The following is a 22746-nucleotide window of genomic DNA, read 5'->3' as shown; positions in this document are numbered from 1 at the left end:
GGCTCGGTCCTCGGGCCCGCACTGTTCAACATCTTCATCAGTGACTTGGATGACGGGGTAGAAAGCACCCTGTTCAAGTTTGCTGATGACACTAAGATGTGGGGGGATGTGGGTGCACTAGAAGGGTGCAATAGGCTACAAGCTGACCTTGACAGGTTGCAATGGTGGGCGGATGAGAATAGGATGGGGTTTAACACTGATAAGTGCAAGGTGTTGCACATGGGGAGGATGAACCGGTACCACACTTACAGGTTGGGGAACTCCCCTCTTGCCAGCACGGAGACGGAAAAGGATCTTGGAGTCGTCATTGACTCCACGATGAACATGGGCCGGCAGTGTGGGGAGGCAGTCAAGAAGGCCAACCGTACCCTGTCATGCATCCACAGATGCATCTCGAGCAGGTCCAGGGAGGTGATCCTCCCCCTCTATGCGGCACTGGTCAGGCCGCAGCTGGAGTACTGCGTCCAGTTCTGGGCGCCACACTTCAAGAGGGACGTGGACGATATGGAAAGAGTTCAGAGGAGGGCCACTCGTATGATCAGGGGTCAGCAGGGCAGGCCTTATGAGGAGAGGCTACGGGACCTGAACCTGTTTAGCCTCCACAAGAGAAGGTTAAGGGGGGACCTTGTGGCCTGCTACAAACTGGTCAGGGGGGATCAGCAGGTATTGGGGGAGTCCCTGTTCCCCCGTGCGCTGCCAGGAGTGACCAGGAATAACGGTCACAAGCTGGCGGAGGGTAAGTTTAGATTAGATATTAGGAGGCGCTACTTCACAGTCAGGGCGGCTAGGGGCTGGAACCGGCTTCCAGGGGAAGTGGTGCAGGCTCCTAGCCTGGGGATTTTTAAAAGGAAGTTAGATGAGCACCTTGCCGGGGTCATCTGACCCCGGTGCTCTTTCCTGCCAAGGCAGGGGGTCGGACTAGATGATCTTCCTAGGTCCCTTCCGACTCTAGCTACTATGAAACTATGAAACTATCGCCTTGCACATTCCAACAGAGCCTGTCCTGTGAAAGGTCACCTCTTCACTAAATGATTTGTCTTTTAACTATGACACTCATGCCTGTGGGTGTCTCGTACCGGCTCTGTAACCAGTCACGGCTTGTATTTACAAGCCTTGCTTATAACTGCTTTCCTCGCTCCCTCACCTGACTGCATGCTCCTTCTTGCTTAAGCATAAAAAAGGGTGGAGTGTGGTGCAGATGGGGCTAAATCGTGGCTTGCCCTGGCTGAGACACAAGGAGGTGACCTCCACAAAAACCAGCAAGGACTATGGCATGGAAGGCGCAGTTGCAGTGCTCTGACCCTAACACGGGGTGGACAATTATTTCGGGCGGAGGGCCGCTTACTGAGTTTTGGCAAGCCATTGAGGGCTGCATGACAGGCAGCCAGGGGCAGATAAGTATTAACTTTCTAAATTTTTTAGGGGGCCCCATGGCCTGGATAGAATGGCCTGGCGGGCCATGTCCGGCCCATGGGCCGCATTTTGCCCATCCCTTCCCTAACGCTGGTCAGTCAAATTGGTTTGCTGATTACTCATGCCGAATGGATCCTGCTGGCCTTTGCTTATAGAAGAGTATAACAAATGGGTTCTGTGCCTTCGTAGTGGAGTTAGCCGCTGTTGGATGATGGACCACTGTTCACGGTGGTCTCTGAAGGCCATTCCTGAATCCTCCTTCACTAGCAGTAGAGATCCCATGACTTTTTTTTTGCAGGAGACTGGGTAATCGCAGGTATCCCAGATACATTTTGAACTTCCATAATGACTTGTAACTTGCTAAAACTCCTGAAGTCGCAGAGGTGCGCCAACACAGCGTTTGTTTCAAGTTTTCTAATCTATATACTCCTGTCTGCTGTTGCCCAGGCATGCTTTAGGTTTCTCAGATGGAGTGTTCAGCTCCTAGAGGAGAATCCCTAAATCATGTGAGATGTATTTTTTTTGTCTTCCAGATATATTGGTGGATGGAAAGTTCTGTGAATGTGATGTTGTGGTGGACTGCAAGGTCGGGGACCCCATCCCCCTGGAGGTGAAACTCACCAACTGGAGCAAACACAGCGTGGGCCCGTTTGCTCTCACTGTGACCCCATACCAGGATTACCAAAATGGAGTGCACAACTATGAGCTCCATGATGCCATCACCTTTGTGGGATCCAACACCTTCTATATCGATACCGTGAGTCATTTTTTTAAATTATTGTATCACTCCACTGCATCACGCACGCACTTTTAAAAACAAATCCTTGCGCAGAATAGGCTGCGGACATGTGTAGCTTAGTATTAGTGAATGAATTTGAGTGGCTGGGGGCTGAATATTTTTATTTGGTCATCTAGAAGGTAGTAGAGCAGATGCAGCAGCAGGGAAGATTTCTTCATGCTGGCTGGACAGTCACCTAATCATGAGCTTGTGGGACCACCCAAAGGGGAGTTCAGCTTCGTGCCCGTTGAATGCTAGTGTTCTCAATGAGGTCACCAACAAGGGACATGATGATTTGCAGTAACTGCTGAATTGAGGGGCCTTGGTACTTCAGTGCTTGCATTCAACAGGCTTGACTGTGAGAAAAGATCAGAATTGATAAATGGTCCCACCTGGTGCCAGAATTACTGGATTTGAGGATGTAGAAAATCATCTCCATAGAATAGTCTAAGATCATTGGGCACTTCTACACATGGTCCAGGGGTTGCTGGGAGTGGGGGCAGCATGGCACTTTAATTAGAGGAGCTCTGAGAGCTGCCCTGATTAAAGCGCTGCCGCATCTCCTGTATCAGTATCTCTAGCCTTGAAAAGGTGTGTTGGTGATTCCTTCTCCGTAGATGCAGCACTTTGCACTTGTCTTTGTTAAACTGCATCCTATTCTGTTCTGCCCACATTCCCATCCTGTCCAAATCTGCCTAAATCCACACATTGCCCTTCAGTGTATGTCCTTGGCCCCATAATTTGGTGTTGTCCATGAATTTGGACAGAGTGCTCTCCACACCCTCATCCAAGTCACTGATGAAGATATTGAAAAGTCAAGTCACTGATGAAATGGTGTTCCACGAGTTCAAGTGCCCCTGCCACCATTTTTAAGCACAGGAACTCTGGTACACGAGATGCAGCAGGCTGCTGGAGTGTGGACATTGCCACGTGTTGGAATTCCAGCGTGTCGGAGCAGCCTCTGTGCTTGTGGACAGGCACCCATTGATTGCTGTGACAATGGGACATTAAAAAGCTATCATATGGTGACAGCTTTTGGCCACTACCAGTCTGGCCAGATCTGAGGGTAGAAACAAATGCCACCTTTGGTTGCTTTTTTTGCCAGCATAAAAATTGTAATGGCAGCACAAAGCAACAGCAAATACATGTACATACCTGTTGTCGTACCACAATGTGATGGTCGCAAAACATAATAATAAATTGTGCTGCTTTATTGCACCAGACACCTTTTTGCAGCAAAAGAGCATCGGGAGCCAGAGCTGCCTGCACTCTTTTATGCTTCCCCAGGCAGGTGCTGTCTGGGCTTGAGAGGCTCAGTCCCACACATCCCAGGAATTCCTGCACAGGATCAGGCCTCTCGAGCCTGGGGAGTGCCTGTCTGACTTTCCCTGGTTACAGAGACATACTGCTGGCAACCTCTGTGGGGGTGCATCTGTGACAGGGGGGAAAGGCTTCCAGTGACACACCCCTGGCAATCTGTAGGACCCTTGAAGATTGGTGGAGGTGTAGCTCTGGAAGCAGGGAACATGTTGCCTGTTGCCCTCAAGAACAACAGGAGAAACAGCGGCAGATGACTTGTGTTATGCTCAGTGAAGTTGATCCACTTCATTTGGGGATGTCCGTTTCAAGCCTGAGTCAGTAACCTGGGCAGCATAAATGTGTTACATTTCTACCGGGAGAAATGTAACACCCTTCTCCTGATAGGAACTCTAAGTGTACAAACATGCAGACAGTTTCTCTCAGACTAAAAATGATGAGAGAGTTAATTCAACTACAGCCTAGTAGAAGTGGCTTCCAGGAGAATGAATACATGTATGCTTACCCTTGCAATAGTAAGGGTATGATGGGATGCCATCCCCCAGCATCCCATCATGCATTGCTCTGCCATTCTGTCCTCCCCCTCACCCCCAAAGGAGACAGTCTGTGACTCGGGCTGGACTCCACTGCTCCAGGTGAGCATGGAGCAAACTCCTGCCCCTGACTGCCTTGGGGCCAGGAAGGCCCAGCACCTTTTACTAGCCCCACACTAAGCTGCAGGGAGACACAGGGTGTTGGCACAGCTGTGTCCCCTGCACATGGTTCAGACCTAGACCCCTACACTCCTAAGACCCAGACATCCAGACCCCCACCCCTGAGCCCTGGATCTAGACCTCTGTGCCACTGAGATCCAGACTTAGACCCCCACATCACTAAGACCCAGACCCCAGATCCAAACCTAGACCCAGACATTGACCCACCTGCAACTGGTAAGAGAGAAGACGCACTCTGGGTCTCCTCTCTTAAAGCCTCCAGCAGGGAGGGAGGAATATGAATAGTGATCAGGATTAGCCAAGGGAGCATGGTCCCCTAGGGTGGTCAGCCACTCACTGCTGTCCTGTGCACTCAGCTGTTCTCTGCAGTTTCAAGGGAGTCTGCAGAGCATGCTGAGATGCATGTACAAGGGTCCCTGAGTTGCATGCCCAGCCCCTCTAACATCTGTATGGTGCTTTCCCGATAGGTTTGTCTACTGAGAGAACAATATTGGGAGACTTCTCGTGTTTCATTTGAACGCTTGTATGTGGTTCTAGATAAAAGACTGAATTCCATATGCCCAACCATTGCTTCAGTGTTTAAAGAACTGGTTTTTTTTTCCTGCAAGGTATCAAAAATATCCTCCAGGCTGAACAAGCTCATTCTCTGCAAGCTAGTTTTAAGTCAGGTCATGAGAAAATGCCATGGGTTGAAATAGGGGGAAGAAAAAGAAAAATGTTAATGGCCAAGATGACTTTGTTCATTCAATCCTCACTAGTCTCTAAGGTGCCACCCTGCTCTGCCTTCTGCCTGACTTCAGACTAATACGGCTAACTACCTCATTTAACATACATCTGTAAAGGCTGAGTTCATCCTTTTGCTATCCAATTTTAAAAAATTCTGAGTTTTAAAATCAGGCAGAAACATCCCTTCTGAGAAGAGTTAAGCCTTCTAACATATTCACTTGTAAATAATTCAGGTCAGTGAGATTTTGTTTCTGAGGCAAAACCCAGAAGATTATTTGCAGATACTCTGTGTGTGTGTGTGTGTGTGTGTGTGTGTGTGTGTGTGTGTGTGTGTGTGTGTATTCTACAAAAACCAAAGGAATGGAAAAAGGGGGCAATATTGAACAGCATAGTAAGCAATATTCCCACTCCAGTACCATATTAAAAAAATATGAAGAGAGAGTTGAGTATATGGGATGGATTGCTGTGGATATTTACTTAGGTCTGCTCTTCAGTAGTCAATAAAATGCGTCTGTCATTACTGAATATTTAAGTGAACCTGAGTCAAAAAAGAATCAAAGGTTAACCACTGGGATATGCACAATGTGCAGACTTTCAGCTATGCATCAGGTGAAAAAAATGTTTTTTTTTAAAAAAGCTACTGAGTACAGAATTTGCCATTAATAATTTTTATGGGTGCTAATGTTCTTGTTGATGGAATAATCTCAGTTTAAATGCATCGCTAGAAATCATCAACACAGGATTTTCTTGACCTACTGCTCTCATTCTGACTGCTGATTTTTAATAAGTACTCCAACTTTTTGGTACCCTGTTGCTCAATTGTCTGACCTGTGAGGCTAACAAGGGAAAAAACTAGGAGTCTGCATAATGTTTTCCTACCTGCTGATGGGGTCTCCCATGGGGTCATAAGCCAAGAGATTCTCTCTCGTGAATACCTGGACAGTCGTCTCGTGCATTATTCCCTCAGCATTAGCCCACCTGTGTAAAGCTCTGCAAATTTATTGTCAACTGTTTGAATAAAACTGTTTGTCGATTCTTTTAAATCTTGACTCAAAAAAGGCAGTGAGGCAAATACACATTTGAAGACAGTATTTTTTTTTGGTGGGGTTGGTATCAGTGCTTATCCTCCAGAAAGTCTCAGAGATCACATGTACTCGTGCTTCTTCAGGGCAAGAGTACTGAGAAGTATTTCTTCAAACAGCCTATGTAATGTTGCAAGCTTTCTCATTCTCCCATGGTGATTAAGTCATTAATGGAAAAAAAGCTAAATGTCAGAAACCAATACCTGGTTTTACAACCAGAAGATGGCTTTGTTTGGTACGTAGATGCTTCAGGTAGGAAGCAGCAGTTCCCAGAATTACATTAATGTTGTAATCCAAACCTGAAAAAAAAAACCTGGATGAGATTTCATTGAATCCATATTTTCTCACCAGACCAGATTCTCAGCTGATGTGAATGAGCTCTGTTGAAGACAGGAATGATGAGCCAGTTTCTATCACCTGAGAATCTGACTCATCCTCTTGACACAGAAATGAGTTGATTATCCATGCTGAATTGAAACTGACTCTTTTAGACCAAGCTGCCACCTACCCACCCTAACTTTATACCAAGCCAGACTCCAAGAAGCTCACTAGAGCCACTTTTCTTTAGTTTGGAAGTTTTCTGGACTTGTAATCTTTCAGCATAGGATCATAGAAAAACAGGGCTGGAAGGGACCTGGAGGTCACTTATTTTAACCTTCTGCTCAAGGCAAGAGTATCCCAATCCAGACTATCCCACGCAAGTCCTTGTCTAACATATTCTGAAAACTACACCGTCAATCCTGTCACACAATAACAAGGCATATTGCCCAAAGACACCAAAAGCACCTTAATGTGCCACAGATAAAGCAGGGGGACAATGACCGTCAGTGTCCTGCCAAGGGTTGTTAAAATCCTTGGAGAGATCCAGGGAAGAAGGCCATTCCCCCAAACTAGAGGAAGGTAAAAACCAACATGGTCCTTCGCAGTCTGGCTGTGCAGTAAAATTCCTTCCTGACCCTGAGCAGCAGGCAAGGGGCAAGACCCTCTAATCAAGAGCGTCCAGGTTTTAGTCCCAGCAGGAGCACCAGCATGTCCCAGTCGAAACCAGCAGTCTTGGTTACAGCCAGCACCCAGTGCTTCTAAGGAAGGCAAAGAAAACCCAGACACCTGTAGCAACAGGAGGGGGAAAACTTCCTTCGCAGGCCCATATGGCAACCAGCAAACCCCAGAAACATGAGAAAGAATGAACTGCTCTGCACATATTTTGTTATGCAACACAGAGGAAAATAGTTTGAAGGATAAAAATCCTGTGGCTGTTTAGCTCTGTTAAGATTTAGGTTTGCTTTGAGTTAGGAGGGCATATTTGTTGGCTGGTGATCATCTACTAGTATAATGCAGTTGTATTTGGGTTCTTAAGTCTACGTGGCTGCAGAGGTAAATCCGTGCTGAAACAGGACTATTTTATTCTGATTTTAAACAAGATCATCCCAGTGTTTCTTTGCATTTGGAATTACGCTAAGCCCTTCTCATTGAAATTTGGTTTTTAATTTGGGCTAACTCTACTTGACAATGCCTCCTTCAGCAAAAAATATAAAGGGAGATTAAATTATTATCTGCAAGATTGTAAGTACCTGTTGTCAGCTATAAGATTTTCAGAGGTGCAATTAGAGGTCAGACCCTAATTGCTTCAAATGCCTTTGCATTGATTTGAAATTTCCTCTTCATCTTGCCCACCTTATATCTAGCCACCTCAATAACAGTGCTTATCTCAATTAGTTGGTCAGATTCAGCTGATTCTAGCTAAAAGGGAGGCGAACACCCAATGAAAGGGAGGGGCCATCACCAGGGAGGATTATACTGCGGTTGCTCAGGGATGCAGAGTGGGCAGTCAGGAAGGCCAAGGCAGAGATGGAACTGAGACTGGCTTCCTGGATCAAGGACAACAAGAAGTCCTTTTTTAAATACATAGGGGGCAAGAAGAAGGTACCGGGTAACGTGAGGCCCCTGCAAGACACGCTAGGAAATTTGGTCATCACACCAGACAACAAAGCTAACCTATTTAACGACTTGTTTGCCTCCATTTTCCTGAGCAGGGACCAGATCAGCCCCCCCCCCACCAGGTCCCCCTCAGGCCCCAGGGGAGGCGTACCTAGGCCATGGGTCAGGGAGGATCTAGTCAGGGAACTTCTGGAGGGACTGGATGTATTTAAATCAGCTGGTCCAGACGATCTCCACCCCGGGGGCTGAGGGAATTAGCTGCGGTTATTGCGGGACCCTGGCCCGGCTGTACAAGCACTCGTGGTGCTCTGGTGTGGTGCCAGAGGACTGGAAGAGGGCCAACGTGGTTCTCATCTTCAAAAAAGGGAGGAAAGAGTACCCGGGGAACTATAGGCCAGTTAGTCTTACCTCGATCCTGGGTAAGCTTTTTGAGAGAATTATCCTGGCGCGTGTCCACGAGGGGCCAGCGAGGGAGGTTATGCTTAGGGGCAACCAACATGGGTTCATTAGAGGCAGGTCCTGTAAGACCAACCTGGTGGCCTTCTACAATCAGGTCCCCAAATCCTTAGATGCAGGGGTAGCAGTAGACATAGTCTTTCTGGACTTTCAGAAGGCCTTCGACACTGTCTCTCACCCCGTTCTCATTAAGAAACTGGGGGACTGTGGTGTCGACACCCACACAGTCAAATGGGTCGCCAACTGCCTGGAGGGCCGCACCCAGAGTGGTGGTGGACAGGTCATTTTCGACCTGGAGGGATGTGGGCAGGGGGGTCCCCCAGGGCTCGGTCCTCGGGCCCGCACTGTTCAACATCTTCATCAGTGAATTGGACGAGGGGGTAAAAAGCACCCTGTTCAAATTTGCTGATGACACCTAAGATGGGGGGGAAGTGGGCATGCTAGAAGGAAGGATTAGGCTGCAATCGGACCTAGACAGGTTACAGGGGTGGGCGGAAGAGAATAGGATGGGATTCAACACTGACAAGTGCAAGGTGATGCACCTGGGAGGAAGAACCAGCACCATACCTACAGGCTGGGGAACTCCCTACTCATCAGTGCAGAGGCAGAGGCAGAAAAGGATCTTGGAGTCACCATTGATGCCAAGATGAACATGGGCCGGCAGTGTGGGGATGCAGTCAGGAAGGCCAACAGTACCTTGTCATGCATCCACAGATGCATCTCAGGCAGGTCCAAGGAGGTGATCCTCCCCCTCTATGTGGGACTGGTCAGGCCACAGCTGGAGTACTGTGTCCAGTTCTGGGTGCCGCACTTCAGGAGGGATGTGGACACCATGGAGAAGGTCCAGAGGAGGGCCACTCACATGATCAAGGGGCAGCAGGGCAGGCCCTACGAGGAGAGGCAATGGGACCTGAACCTGTTCAGCCTCCATAAGAGAAGGCGGAGGGGGGATCTAGTGGCCTGTTACAAACTAGTCAGAGGGGACCAGCAGGCATTGGGGGAGTCCCTGTTCCCCCAAGCACTACCAAGAGTGACTAGAAATAATGGTTACAAGCTGGCAGAGGGTAAATTCAGATTAGACATCAGGAGGTGCTACTTCACTGTCAAGGCGGCTAGGATCTGGAACCAACTTCCAAGAGAAGTGGTGCTGGCTCCTACCCTGGGGGTCTTTAAGACGAGGCTTGACAATCACCTTGCTGGGGTCGTTTGACCCCAGTACTCTTTCCTGCCATGGCAGGGGGTTGGACTTCATGATCTACTCAGGTCCCTTCTGACCCTACTAACTATGAAACTATGATTATTGCTGAATTAAAAACAAAAGTCCCACAACCTGGGAAAGTTCTGCAACTATCAGCAGCTTACTTTTTGTGTTTACCATTATTATTTTTCAAGAAGTTGTGTGCATGTGTGAGAAAAAGATCAGAAAAGCTCTCTGCTGATTGGCAGTGGAGATAATAGCATTGGTAGATGGTCAGTTTGAATAAGCCCAGAAAAAATCAACATTCATTGCTCTTTGACAGGTCCTCAGTGGTATATGTGAAACAAATTAATTGTGTTAGCACGGTGCAACTAATGCCAGTGATTTCTTCAGCATAGGGTACAGTGTCTACCCCCAAAAGAGTCCCAGTCCCTGATTGGGGCCTCTAAGTACTAAAGCGTTATTAGCATTCAAGCCATATTAGTGTTTATTAAATAACACCAATTATTAAGAGTGTAATGCCTCCATCACAATAACCACTGTCACAGGGAATAGCCTGAAAACAAGAGGCTGAGGCCTGAGGAGGACTGGAAAATGACTTCTATATACCTTATTATAAAAATAAGAGTTGACACACCGCTTACATGGACTGTATCAAGCACGTTTTTAAAGGAAGGATTTTGTACTCAAGTGTTGGTCACACAGCATCTCTCACAAGCACTAGTGTCACATTTAAAATGAAAAACAAACACTGGGAAATGGTTTAGTACCCCCCAGACTGGGGTAAAGACAGTGGAAGAGGTCACTGTGTCTAGGGGTTATTATAACTTCCACAGCTACCAACAGTGCCCTTGCATATTCCCTTCCTAGCCTCCCATAAGTCATATGATCTGTCATATGATTGCAATAGAGTAGCCTGATTCTGCAAGACATGAATGACCTTTTTCTCCAAACTGACTCTTGTTAGGGTAGCAATATTTGGATCTTGGGGGGCAATGGATTTACAGCTGAATAAAGGCTTTACCTGTGGCCTAGCAAAAGCTGCTAACCACAAAGCAGAGCGATATATTAAAAGTAACACTGTGAGATGCTTAGGCAAGTAGTTTTTTAACCATATAATAGTGTTGTAAGAGCTCTTATATCTAAGATTTTGCTTATGAATACCTATGCTAAGCCAGCCATTTGCTTATGCTAGGTAACCATCTTAACTGTGTCAACCATTTTCAAGCTAGTCTGTAAGTTTGTGTGCTGCGAATGAGGTGAAACCTTAGGAATGTGGAAGATGGTACAACTTGGGACAGAAAAACAGATAGGAATGTAGAAGATAACAGATAATTGGAAACAGGATCCAAAATAAATATATGCAAAAAGGTGAATGGTGATCGGTAAAGAAGCCTCCAAAGTCTGCCCATTGACCAAAGAAGAGGAGTCAAGGTCTTAGATGTGCTCATGGCAAAAAGACATGTAAATGAAGGAAATACATAGGCAATTCCATGTTAATGAAGTAAACCATAAACAGAGGTGGACCTTGAGATGAGAAGAGAAACAGGTAGAACATAGGAGAAGCGAGGGTGGAGTGAATGTTAATGAACATGAATCAAAGTGTATAAATATGGAAAAAACTATTGTTCACTGCTGCTCCCCTGGTTTCATGGGCTGTATGTTGGTGAGGGAGCTTAGTGTTTTGCTGAATTATGGTCTATGAAAGTAGAATGTGTTATGTGTATTGCAGATTCATTTCTGGTGATAGGATTTATGTAATGTGAAGGAGTACCCAGTGGATGCATCTACACATGCCCGGGACTGTGCATTTGGTATCGAGATTGCTTTAGCAAATACTAAATGACTGCGTAGTGCCCACCAGTACTGCACAGTCCTAGTGGAGCACGGTTGGTTGTTTTTAGACGCTGCACAGTTTGTGACCAGTGACTTAGCATCTTGTGTAGACATGCCCAGTAGATTATACTCGGTTGGAACAAGCTAAGCCAGGATGTCTCCTTCATTGCCATGTCTCACTAAACTCATTTAACCAATGATAGTGAATAGCGAAGATTAGTTCCTGAATTGAGTTTAGCTATTGCCAAGTAGGTAAACGATGTTTAACTAGGTGTTTACCAAGTATGAAAAGACTCAGTCTTTTAATACATAATTTGCTAAATACCAGCTAAAAGGTAGACGTCCCTGGATATTCAGAAAACATCTGATGTTTTCTGGCAAAGACATCTAAGGTCTGATATCTTCAAAGAGATCTGCGTTCTAGCTAGAGTTCAACCTCAGTCATGGCACATAGCTTGGGGCGTCTCATTTAACTTCATTCTCAGTGCTATACTCAGTACCAGTATAGTGGGGATAATATGATTCATGGGGTTAGGTATGGGCTGTAGTGAGGTGGTTGTTAATTTGGTAATATTTCTAGAACGTTTGGAGATCCTTAAATTGGATGAAGCTGCAGAACTGCAAAGTGGTGTTTAACGTACTTACTTTATTCTGCCCGTTTTTCTACCTTGTCTCTTTCAGGTGAAACCCACCAAAAATTCTGTCTGCTTTGGAGCTCTTCTCTTTCTCTACACGGGTGATTTCTACCTCAACATCAAGTTTCATGAAGACAACACCAGCAGGGAACTTCCTCTCTCTTGGTTCTGCCTGCCCAGCGTTCACATTCGTGCTATGGAGCCCGTGATCCAAACTAAGCTGTAGGCGTGCCGTATGGTGTTGGATTAGCCATGGTGCACAGAAATGCTTGGCATGTCCTCTTCTTGATCCCAGTCTGTTTCTATCTGACCCCAGCCTTTAGTGGCACAGCAAAAAATGCTTTTAGAATTGGCTGATCTTCACATCCGCGGCTGGATTTGCTTATTCTGAAAGGAGCGACTGAATCGAATGCCCCGTGTTTCCCCCCTATGTCCAGTAAGCACTTGAAAATCACCAGGGAACAAATTCTTCTCTGATATCGGTGGAGTTGAATTTAGCCAGTGTAAAGGTCTCTGGCCTGAATGATACCTACTGATGCATTTTCAGCACCCAAACAAGAGTTGCATGTGACTGTTCAATTCCCCCTCCCATATAAAATGCCTGGTGTGCCCCGCTGGGTTGTATTCCCTCAGATGCTGTGTCTCCCTCTGCTTGGTCCTCACTCCCTTCATTTGCTGAGTATTTCAGTCTCTTTTAAACACACAATAAATATGAGCTCAACAGCCATGGTCTGGGTGTTTTCTTTCCTACCAACTTCCAAGGTCCTCAGCAGCATTGATGTGTTTTGCCATGGTGCAGTAGATGTGGCTCCGGGCTTTGTTGATAGGCTAGGCCTGAACCCCCTCAAAAACTATCCTCTTCTCATTCCCTGTGCCACTGGCCACAGTCCACTTACTTCCCTTTGTTTCCTTTGTAAACAGGAACACTAAGGAAGTAGAAGAAACATGCTCCTCTGAGAAAGGCGATAAGCCTATGGCTAAGCCATGTTGTAAGATTTCCACGGGCCCATTTCAGGGCGATTCGCAGCCATTCAAGGCACTTGCAGGCATCTGAAATTTCACTAAAGCTAATCTGATCGCTTTTATTGCTTTTCACAGATTTCACAGACATTAGGGCTGAAAGGGACCTCAGAAGATCATTGAGTCCAGCTAGGACTCTGTTGCTCCTCTGGGGCGGCATGTAGCTCGGAGCCAGAGCAGTGGGAAGTGAAGGGAGACTCAGCAAGGAGCATGCTCTTACTCCGGTTGATTTAGTGCTGGTTAAAGGTGTCAAAGGTGTCCTAGAGCAGTGGTTCTCAACCTTTTTTGTACCAGGACCCATTTGTAAACATTGATGGCCAGTCCCAACCCGCTGCCCCCAAGCCCCAGCCCCCCCGGTGTATGGGGTGGGAGGATGGCGTGTGGGGCATTGGGGTCCCCAAGCAGCCCCTTGCAGGCCGCAACTCTAACAGCCTACAAGGGAAAAGCACTGTTTCCCATATTTTTCTCCTTTAGAGAAGAATTCATTTTTAAAACTTGTTGATCTATGTTTAAAGTTTGTTGGCAGTGCTTTCATATATTCTTGCGATCCACTTTTCGGTCACAACCCACAGGTGGAGAAATGCTGACCTAGAGAATGAAGCCCTGAATTTATCCAAGCAGTAGTTATAGCACAGGGAGAAAAAGGGCAGACCTCCACTTTAAAACGTTTACAGGGTACTTATGACTGGTTAACACCCTTTAACCGTGAATGCTCCTGTTTGAAACACTTTTAATGTGGCCCTGAATTTTTTGTATGTTCCTACATGAGCCATGTTTTTATGTCAACATGCAAGTAACTGAACACACAGTCAAATATGGTAGGTTCCCAGCTCACTCCCGTTGAGGTCAGTGGTAAAATTCTTATTGTTTGGGCCCAGGCTCAATTAAATGCATATTTGTGAAAATTTGGAATGGCTGTAAATGCCTACTGAAACTCTGATTTCTGCAGGTGAAGAAACTTCTTGCTTCAGCCCACGGTATCTACATTTTCTGTGTGTGTTTTTCTGTAAAACGGTACTTGTCACAACCTAATCAGCTTTTGTTCTTGAATTGAGGGAAGGATCTATATACAGCTTTAGCGTTTCAGGGGAAGACGTCTTTAAGGTGATGGGAATCTACAGACTAAGTATTTATCTTGAACGACAAATTATTTTGTTGACCACAAAGGGGAGCAGCGCCCAGTAACTTCGGAAATTGTTCCATGAATCTGCATTGGCCTTCTTAGGGAAGGAAGGCCTGATAGGGAAGAGAAGCTAAGCAGCCAGGCCTTAGCAGAGCTCCCTCCCCAGCTCTGTGTAAAGGGGTCACATTCTCTGTGTATTCCTGGATAACTATATGGGCTTTAAGGCATAAGCTGCGGAGATGGGGAACTAAACAAAATTAAGATTGGTATTTTGTCAAATGCACCCACTATGCATCATGCTGTGCAACACAATACTGCTAGTGGATCACCACACTGGAATGTACTGTAAATTAAGATTAACTCAGTAATCCCCAGAAAGTAATGTGCGTATACGGGTATTGATGGGAATACATAAAGCTAAAAATTTATAAAGAACACATTTACCTCTCTGTGAGGCAAAAACGCTGATTGCCAAGTCATTTAGTAGCGGGGTGCTTCAAGATACCTCACCAAGGGCATATTTCAGTGTCTAGCTGCAAGACCTGTATTGCATTGGGTGGCATGAAACCTATACCAATGTGCAAGCCTCAGTTATAACGGTCAGGAAAATAATACTTGTTGTTCATTAGAGGCCTGATCCAAAGCTGATGGAAGCCAATGGAAAGACTGTACTAAACAAGAGTTATTGTAACCAAAGGAACCTGCATATTGAACATAGCACTCGCAGTACTAGGGAAGAGTATAGGAGTACTGCATGAACTTGCAGGAAGAAAATTAGGAAGACTTCGGCACAATTTGAGATGCAGTTGACAAGGGACATAAAGGGCAACAGAAAAGGATTCTATAGGTATGACAAAAGAAAGAGAAAGACCAGAGATCCCTATCCGGTCACAGAGGGTGTAGAGAAGGTTGAAGTATTTAATGCCTTTTTTTCTCCAGTTTTCACAAATAGGGGCAGCTACCAGCTCATAAGTGCAGTTGGCCTAGAGCAATGGCAGAACAGGTTAGCGATTACTGAGAAAAGCTAGATGCATTCTAGTTGGCAGGGACAGATGGGGGATGCACCTGAGGGTACTGAAGGAATTGGCTGAGATAATTTTGGAGCTATTGGTTATCCTTTTTGAGGACTGTTGAGTGAGGTTCTGAATGACTAGAAAAGAGCAAGTGTCCATCTTTAAAAAGGGGAAGGAGGAGGATCCAGGGACCAGTCAGCCTGACCTCTATACCTAGAAAAATCATAGTGAAGGTCCTCAAGGAATCACCTAGAGGAGAACAAGGTGATCAGAAACAGTCAGCGTGGATTCAGCAAGAGCAAGTTATGCCTGACAAACCTGATTTCTTTCTATGATAAGGCGAGAGGCTCTGTGGATGAGGGGAGATCAGTGCTGTGATATACCTTGACTTTAGCAAGGCTTTTGTCATGGTTTCCTGTTCTCATTAACAAAGCTAAGGAAATATAGACTAGATAAAAGTATTATAAGGTGGATTCATAACGGTTTGGATCATTGTTCTTAACAAGTAGTCATCAATCGCTCAGTGTCCTCGAGGCGGTATCAAGTGGGATTCCCCAGGGCTCTGCCCTGGTTCTAGTATTGTTTAATACCTTCATTCATGATTTGGATGATGAGATCAAGTGCACGCTTAGCAAATTGATGGATGACACTAAGCTGAGTGGAGCTGCAGACACTCTGGAGACTAGGGCTAGGATCTAGAATGGGTGGGCAATTATTTTGGCTGGTGGGGCACTTAATGAGTTTTAGTGTCATCTCGAGGGTCTTCTCTTCTCTTCTCTCACCCTCTATCCGCCCCCCCACATCCCCCAGCCATTCCCCACCCTGCTCAGAGTTGTAGCATCCCCATCCTGACCCAAAACCTGCGGGCCAAGTCTGCAGCTTGTGTCAGCACTGTGAAAGCAGCCCCAGGTGGGCATCGGTGTCAGCTGTGGACACAGCTGGCAGGTTGTAGGTGGGACTCAGGGCATTTGCCCAGGGCTACACAGCTGATGCCTCCATGTCAGCACTGGGTGGAAGCAGTCCCTCCTACCCATCCACGTAAGATGGTGGAAAGAGCCTCACTTGCCCAGCACCATACACTGGCCAGGAAGCTACCCAGGGGTCGGATCCCATGAGTTTGTGGCTGCCCACCCATGAGCTCAGTGCAGTCTGTTGGTGGGCCAGATCCAGCCCATGGCTCATATTTTGCCCACCACAATCTCGAATGCCCTAGATAGACTGGAGAAAATAGTCCACAGTCAACAAAATGCAAATCAACAAGGGCAAGTGCAAGGTCCTACACCTGGGATGGAATAATTGCATGCACAAATGCAAACTGGGGAATGACTGGCTAGGCTGCAGCACTGCAGAGGAGGACCTGGAGGGTACAGTACACCATAAACTGAAGATGAGCCTACTGTGTGCTCTTGTCATATATAAAAAACAAACAAACAAACAAAACCCAAAAACCAACAGTATAGTTGGGTTGTATTAAGAGAAGTGTCACTTGCAAATGAAGCGAAGAGATTCTTCCATTTGATTCAGTAGTCGTGCGGCGTCATCTGGAGTGGTGTGTGCTGTATTGGGCCCCACGCTTCAAGAAGGCTGTGGACAGATGGGAAAGAGTCCAGTGTAGAGCAGTACAAATGATCAAGGGGCCTGGGATCCAAGACTTAGGAGGTACGGCTGAAAGAGCTAGGGTTATTTCATCTAAAGAAGAGAAGACTGAGGGAGAATTTGATAACAGTCTTCAAATACCAGAAGGGTGATTATAGAGAAGATGGAAATAGGATTTTCTGTGGCTGTGGAGGACAGGACTAGGAGCAGGGGCCTTGAAGGTGCAGCAAGGGAAATTTAGGCTGGAGATCTGGAGGACCATTCTGACGATGAGGGTGGTCAGGCCACCTAGAGAAGTGGCCGTCTAGAGGAACTGGCCACCTAGAGAAGTTGTGGAATCTCTGTGCTTAGAAACTTTCAAAATCGGGTTAGACAGACACTTGGTGGGACACTTGGTGGGATGATTTAGTTAGGGTTGATCCTGCCTTGAGCTGGGGGCTCGGCTAGATGAATTTGTGAAGTCCCTTCCAGCCTTGCTTTCCTACAATCTATGATCCTATACTGCCTCAACTTTGTCTTTCAATATGCCATTATAATTCTGCAAAGCAAATATAAACTTTTCAGTGGGAACTTGGCCCTAGCTGATATATGCTATAAAACATCACCATCACCTGTCAGCTTTGATGGTTGGTTGCTTTTGGCACTTACAATACCCTTCCCAATCTTCTTACACTTTTACCTGTCAGGTAAGACAGATGAAACATAATGACTTCTTAATGCTTAATCATTTGTGACTTTCTCACCAGAAGAATATTAAGTGGGGATGTTGTTTTGTGGAACTGTATTTAAAGGGAGAACACTGTAGCTTTTTTTAATGGAAAATTACACTGAAGCTGCTGTCAAGATTGGTACTTGCAGTGGGATGAGTAAAGGATTATGCTTTTCTGATCTACTGTCCATATCTGGGGTTGCAAACTGCTTTCACCACTCACTGAAACATCCAGCCATGAATTCAAATCAAATGAGCTAAATTGCTTGGAATTACGCAGCTGTAAATTTGATACAACCTTCCTTAACTGAATTAAATAATTCCTGGTTTAAATTGCAGCTACTGAGAACAGAAGTTGGTCCAATATATGTATACACTGGAGAAGCACAAGTCATGTAAATTTATCTATCCAAATAAATGTTTAGCTTACATTAATCAAAGCTCTACCCGTGTCTGTTGAGTATAATTCTTGATGGAGTTCCTGTATGTTTTTAACGGTAGTAAAAGTGCATCACAGGGTGCTACTGGACAGGCGCCACCGTGTCCCTCTGGAGAATGTGTGTTTGACCCGGTGACTGGAATTAAACTGTACTTTGTCTTCCCAGCTTAATGTAGCACTGATGTGAAGTGTCAGATTCACAGTGCTGATCCTGGTAATTTATCTGTAAAGCAAGTACGACATGCATAGTCTCGGCACAGGTTTCTAAGCTCTGACTTGCAAACACCCCTTCATCCCGAGCTGGAAGGAGGACGTCTACCGGTGATAGGGTACGTCGAGTCTGCATCCCTTCCATGTGCAGTGTTGCTGCTGTGATTGCTCAGGGCAGCAGACTGGGAGCAGGGATCTAGTGCCAAGTTTAATACATCCAAGATCTACCATGAAAGATGGCATTTTCCTCCAACTTTGTCTTTACCCAGATGCCTAATCACCTGTAATGGTGATGATTGTGATAGGAATATTTGCCCATTAGACATTTTCCTGGAACGAGCTGCTCATTTCACATAGGTCACTTTCTCTACTAATAGCTCACCAGGCTTGGATGACTGGGCCTCACTGTCCCAAGCTCGTGCCCTCCCTAGATTCATAGAGAAATAGGGCTGGAAGGGACCTCAGGAGGTCATCCTAGTTCAAGTCCCTGCTCAGGACAGGATCACCTCAGTCTAAACTATCCTAGACAAGTGTTAGTTTAACCTGCTATTCAACTTTAGGAACAATGCTCATACACAAGGCATAACACCTGAAAAATCAAAAACACTCTTTAACTTGCCAAAGGTAAAGTAGAGGGGCAAAGGCTCTCTAAGTGTCCTCCCACAACAATGGCAGGAAATAGTGTTAAAATACGCTCCCCTGGTCTAAGTGCATTATTGCACTGTTCCTTTCCTTGCCTTCTTTGGCATACTTCTTGGACATACATGCTCCATTTCCTCCTCTGCACAGGATGCTTCAGCTGCTCTGTGCCACCAGGATCAGTGCTGATCTCCCTTCCCTGTCTTCTCAGGAACTTAACCAGACCCTTCCCCTGATCTCCAATTTGGGGGTTGTCTGAGTATGCAACTTAACACATCAGGGGCACGTGAGAGGTGAAAACAAACAGGATAATGAATAGGCTTCTATTGCAAAGGTTTCTAAATACAATTACTCTTTACTTGGATAGCACTATAGACTGGGGGTGGGCAAAGTATGGCCACCTGTGGGCCTGATCTGGCTCATTAGGCAATTTCATCTGACCTACCAATTGTACCCCAACCATCCCATGTGCTTAACTCCCACCCTCCTGCATGGGAGAGCCCTGGTCCTACCCCCTGCCAGCATGCAGCATCCAGGCAGGGCTGCTGCTACCACTTCTGCAGCTTGGGTACCTGCTTGGCTTCCATGGCCTCCGGCTGCTGCTCCTTGTGTCCCTGCTGTTGCATTTCCTCCAGGAACCAGACAGAAAAGCTGTAGCTGGGCAGAAATGTGGAGTGTGGGTCTGGGGCTTGTTAGACCCCAAGGCCAATGCCCAGTGGGGTGGCAGGAGCGTGTGTGGGCAGCATGTGTGAGTGGGGTATGTGAGGACTGCCCTCCACATATCCCCCCAGGTTACACAGTCCCTGCCACCAGCAGCAGCAAGCAGTGGGCCCTTGGTGTGCCCATGGCAGACTCCCCCAGAGGTGGTACAATCACCTACCCTGGAGATCTTCAAAAAAACAACAGGATGCGTATCTTACTGGGGTCATCTGACCCCAGTAGTCTTTCCTGCCCAAGTGAGACCTGATGATCTCATGGGGTCCCTTCCAGCCCCTAACATCTATGAATCTATGGCCCATGAAGAAGCAACCACTGGGTGGCACGTGGTTCGAGCCTGTTCTGGGAACTGCACATAGCAAGGAGCAGAGCCAGGCTGGCCCACCTCTGTCATGTGGGGCTCTTCTGCAGCTGTCCACACTCGCATGCCACCTGGGGAAAGCCCCATGCAATGGAGCTGGCTGACTTCCCCACTCCCTGCTGCCACATGCAGCTGCCAGGACTCTGCCAGGAACAGGGGGCAAGGCTCCCTACCATTGCTGGCAGACTCTCATGAGCTGCACATGGTGGTAGGGAGTGGGGAAGGCAGCTGGCTTCATTGTGGGGGACTTCCCCCAGGGGCATGTGAGTGCTGGGAGCTGCATGTGAGCCCCACATGAGAGGTGTTGCTGGCCTGGATCTGTTCCTCGCCTCCACATGCAGGTCCTGGAACTGGCTGGAGCTGCGCACCAACTGGTGGCTGTGCCTGCACAGACCATGAGCACTCAAGGGCCCACCACCAGCTGTTGCTGTTGGTGTCGGGGGCTGTGCACCATTGCAGGGCATGTGGGGGGCTCATACCCACACCTTGCCAACACCCTCCCCACAACCCTCCCACATATACACACAGCCACACTCCCTCATGAACCCCACCATACACACATTGCCACACCCCCACACAGTCCCCCACATATCCCCCACACAATATACAAGAGTAAGACTTTATTTTGAGCTATTATGAAATCCCCTCCATCTACACTATGCAAACACATACCAATCAGGACAAAATACATTTTTAAATAAAATTAAAATATGTTATAGTAGATGTTTGACTTTTAGTGTATGATTTCGGGGGGTTTCTGGTTCCAAGATGGCAACTCTCCGCTCTCCCCTCCAAATCCCCCCCCAAAAAAACTAGGCATACTTCTTGGGGCAAAGGGAGGGACTTCCAGCAGCCAAGGTAAGGGCTTAGGGGGAAGGATGTCTGGCCCCAAGATGGTAACCAGGGGGAAGGGCACCTGTCAAGGGGTGGGGGCTACCATTGTGGCCCTTGACAGCTCACCAGAACTCATTAAATGGCTCTCCAACCAAAATAATTGCCCACCCCTGCTAATAGACATACCCCACTCATATACTCTCTCTAACACATCTATTATTTGCCACTACTGGAGACAGGATAGAGGGCTAGATGAACTGCTGGCTGGCCCAGTACAGCACTGCTTACGATCCCTCTTCTTCCTTGCCTTCATTCAGGGCATGACTTAGAGTGACTGCGTTGCAGCTCTTTTATTCTCAGTTCTGCAGAGTCCCATTCCCTACAAAAACCCAACCCCAGGGGCTGAGGTGAAGGATGTCGAAGGAGATGCACTGTACTACAGTGGATCTCTCTGTAGATTCATTCTCCATTGTCTAACAGGTCAATAGTCACTCTCAATAATTAAGTAATTATTAAAACAACTATTGAGCTGGCGTCAATTCTTTATACATTATTTTTAGGTGAAACTTTTGTGACCTTAAAAAGTATGAAATATTCTATGTTTCATACTTTTATTTCTTTTCATTTCTCTTGGAAAAAAATAAACCTTAACAAAAACTATCTGTAAAACAGTATCTGTTGCAGCTCCCATTCTCCAGCATACCAAGTCCAAGAAGACTGCAACATCACCATTTCCAGATTCCTGAGATGCAAAAAAAAAGGTATCATGTGTAGAGATGGATAATTAAACCGAAACAGCATGGGCCCCCTGTCTTGTAGATAAATCCCCCAAGCCTACTGTGCTATTGAAGCACCCACAAACAACTTCTCCAAGAGGCCTTGTTGCGGTAGAAGAGGGAGTGCCGAGGGATGTCAACTCTCATTGGACTTTGTATCCTAAAGGGAAATAGAGACGGCAACCACTAATGCAGCTGCAGAAGCAAGAGTAGGACAAGAGTGATGTTGGACTTGCACAAGTTATTGAAGCAACAAATATAAATTCAGCCTCTGACCTCCATGAATATTGGCTTCCAAAGGTGATGAAGCCCATTCTCCCGGACCCTTAGGATCCAAGGGGCAGCAAGCATAGAGCAAGCTAACATTTTGTCAGCGTGTCAGTGCTCTTGAGCATGTAGCAAAGTGTAGTCCCTGCTGTCACAAGTTACGTCCAGCTAGCCCTGAACAATGCAGCCTCATGAACAGTGCTCCCAAGAAAGCACATCGGTGTTGCCTTAACAGGCAAGGAGTACGATTTGCAGAGCTGTTGCTATGCCTTTCCTTTCTGCGCTGTCTTTGCTGAAGCCGTGTCAGACCTCTGCCTCTTCAGAAGCTGACTGGAGAGAATTGCACCCTGGGGTTTTGTTTGCAAAACCTGTAATGCCCGTGTAAAGAACGACAGCAGTCAGGTTCGAAGCCGGAGTCCCGCCGTTTTTAGTAAGCAACCATATAAACTCAACACTGGGAATGTCTTAAGCAGCCATTTGAAATACTTCTGAAAGTTTTTAACTTTGGTGAATCTACCCCCAGGTCCTTTTCTCCTGACTTCCACATGGTGCTGCCAGGGGAGCTCTCACAATGGAAAGTTTCAGCATAACATGGTGCACGGCTTTCTTTCTGTGGGCATCTGACCCCACATACGGTACCCTGTGATTGGCTGTCAAAGATGACTTCTCGGTCTGTATGGGGTGCCTTTAAAATGTGCATGCTTTTCTTTTCTTTTTTATCAGAGCTAAGAGCTACCATCTTCCGCAGTCCTTTTCCAAAGAGCTTGTCAGCAAACAAAAGCCTGGGATTCTTTACAAGGATCATTATGCCAGTACTTTGATTAAGCGTTGGCAGGTTTCCTCCGTTTCTGGTAAGACTGGGAATCTATGGCCTGTATGCAAATTTGGACAAACACTGAGCGCTAAACCTGAGAGCAGCTGTATCATTTGGTCCTGAATGAATCAGCTAC

General features: G+C 46.6%; 1 protein-coding gene across 5 annotated transcripts in view; it reads left to right on the top strand.

Annotated features, from left to right (window-relative positions):
• TRAPPC9 (trafficking protein particle complex subunit 9) overlaps positions 1–13218 on the top strand; it is an 826451-nt gene extending 813233 nt beyond the window's left edge. For 2 of the 5 annotated variants that reach the window (XM_090040707.1, XM_090040706.1), the window contains exons 22-23: positions 1947–2170; positions 12139–13218. In XM_090040707.1, the coding sequence (XP_089896833.1) occupies positions 1947–2170; positions 12139–12318 (404 nt within the window). In that variant the 3' untranslated portion in view covers positions 12319–13218. The remainder of the gene's footprint in view (positions 1–1946; positions 2171–12138) is intronic. The other 3 variants (XM_090040709.1, XM_090040708.1, XM_090040705.1) reach the window with 2 other exon arrangements.
• Positions 13219–22746: the final 9528 nt, after the last annotated feature.

This window comes from Crocodylus siamensis, chromosome 3, assembly GCF_052110815.1.
Source record: "Crocodylus siamensis isolate JL-2025a chromosome 3, ASM5211081v1, whole genome shotgun sequence".
In the NCBI taxonomy this organism is placed as follows: domain Eukaryota; kingdom Metazoa; phylum Chordata; order Crocodylia; family Crocodylidae; genus Crocodylus; species Crocodylus siamensis.
The sequence above is the reverse complement of the archived record's forward strand: the minus strand, read 5'-3'. Positions and strand labels throughout refer to the sequence as shown.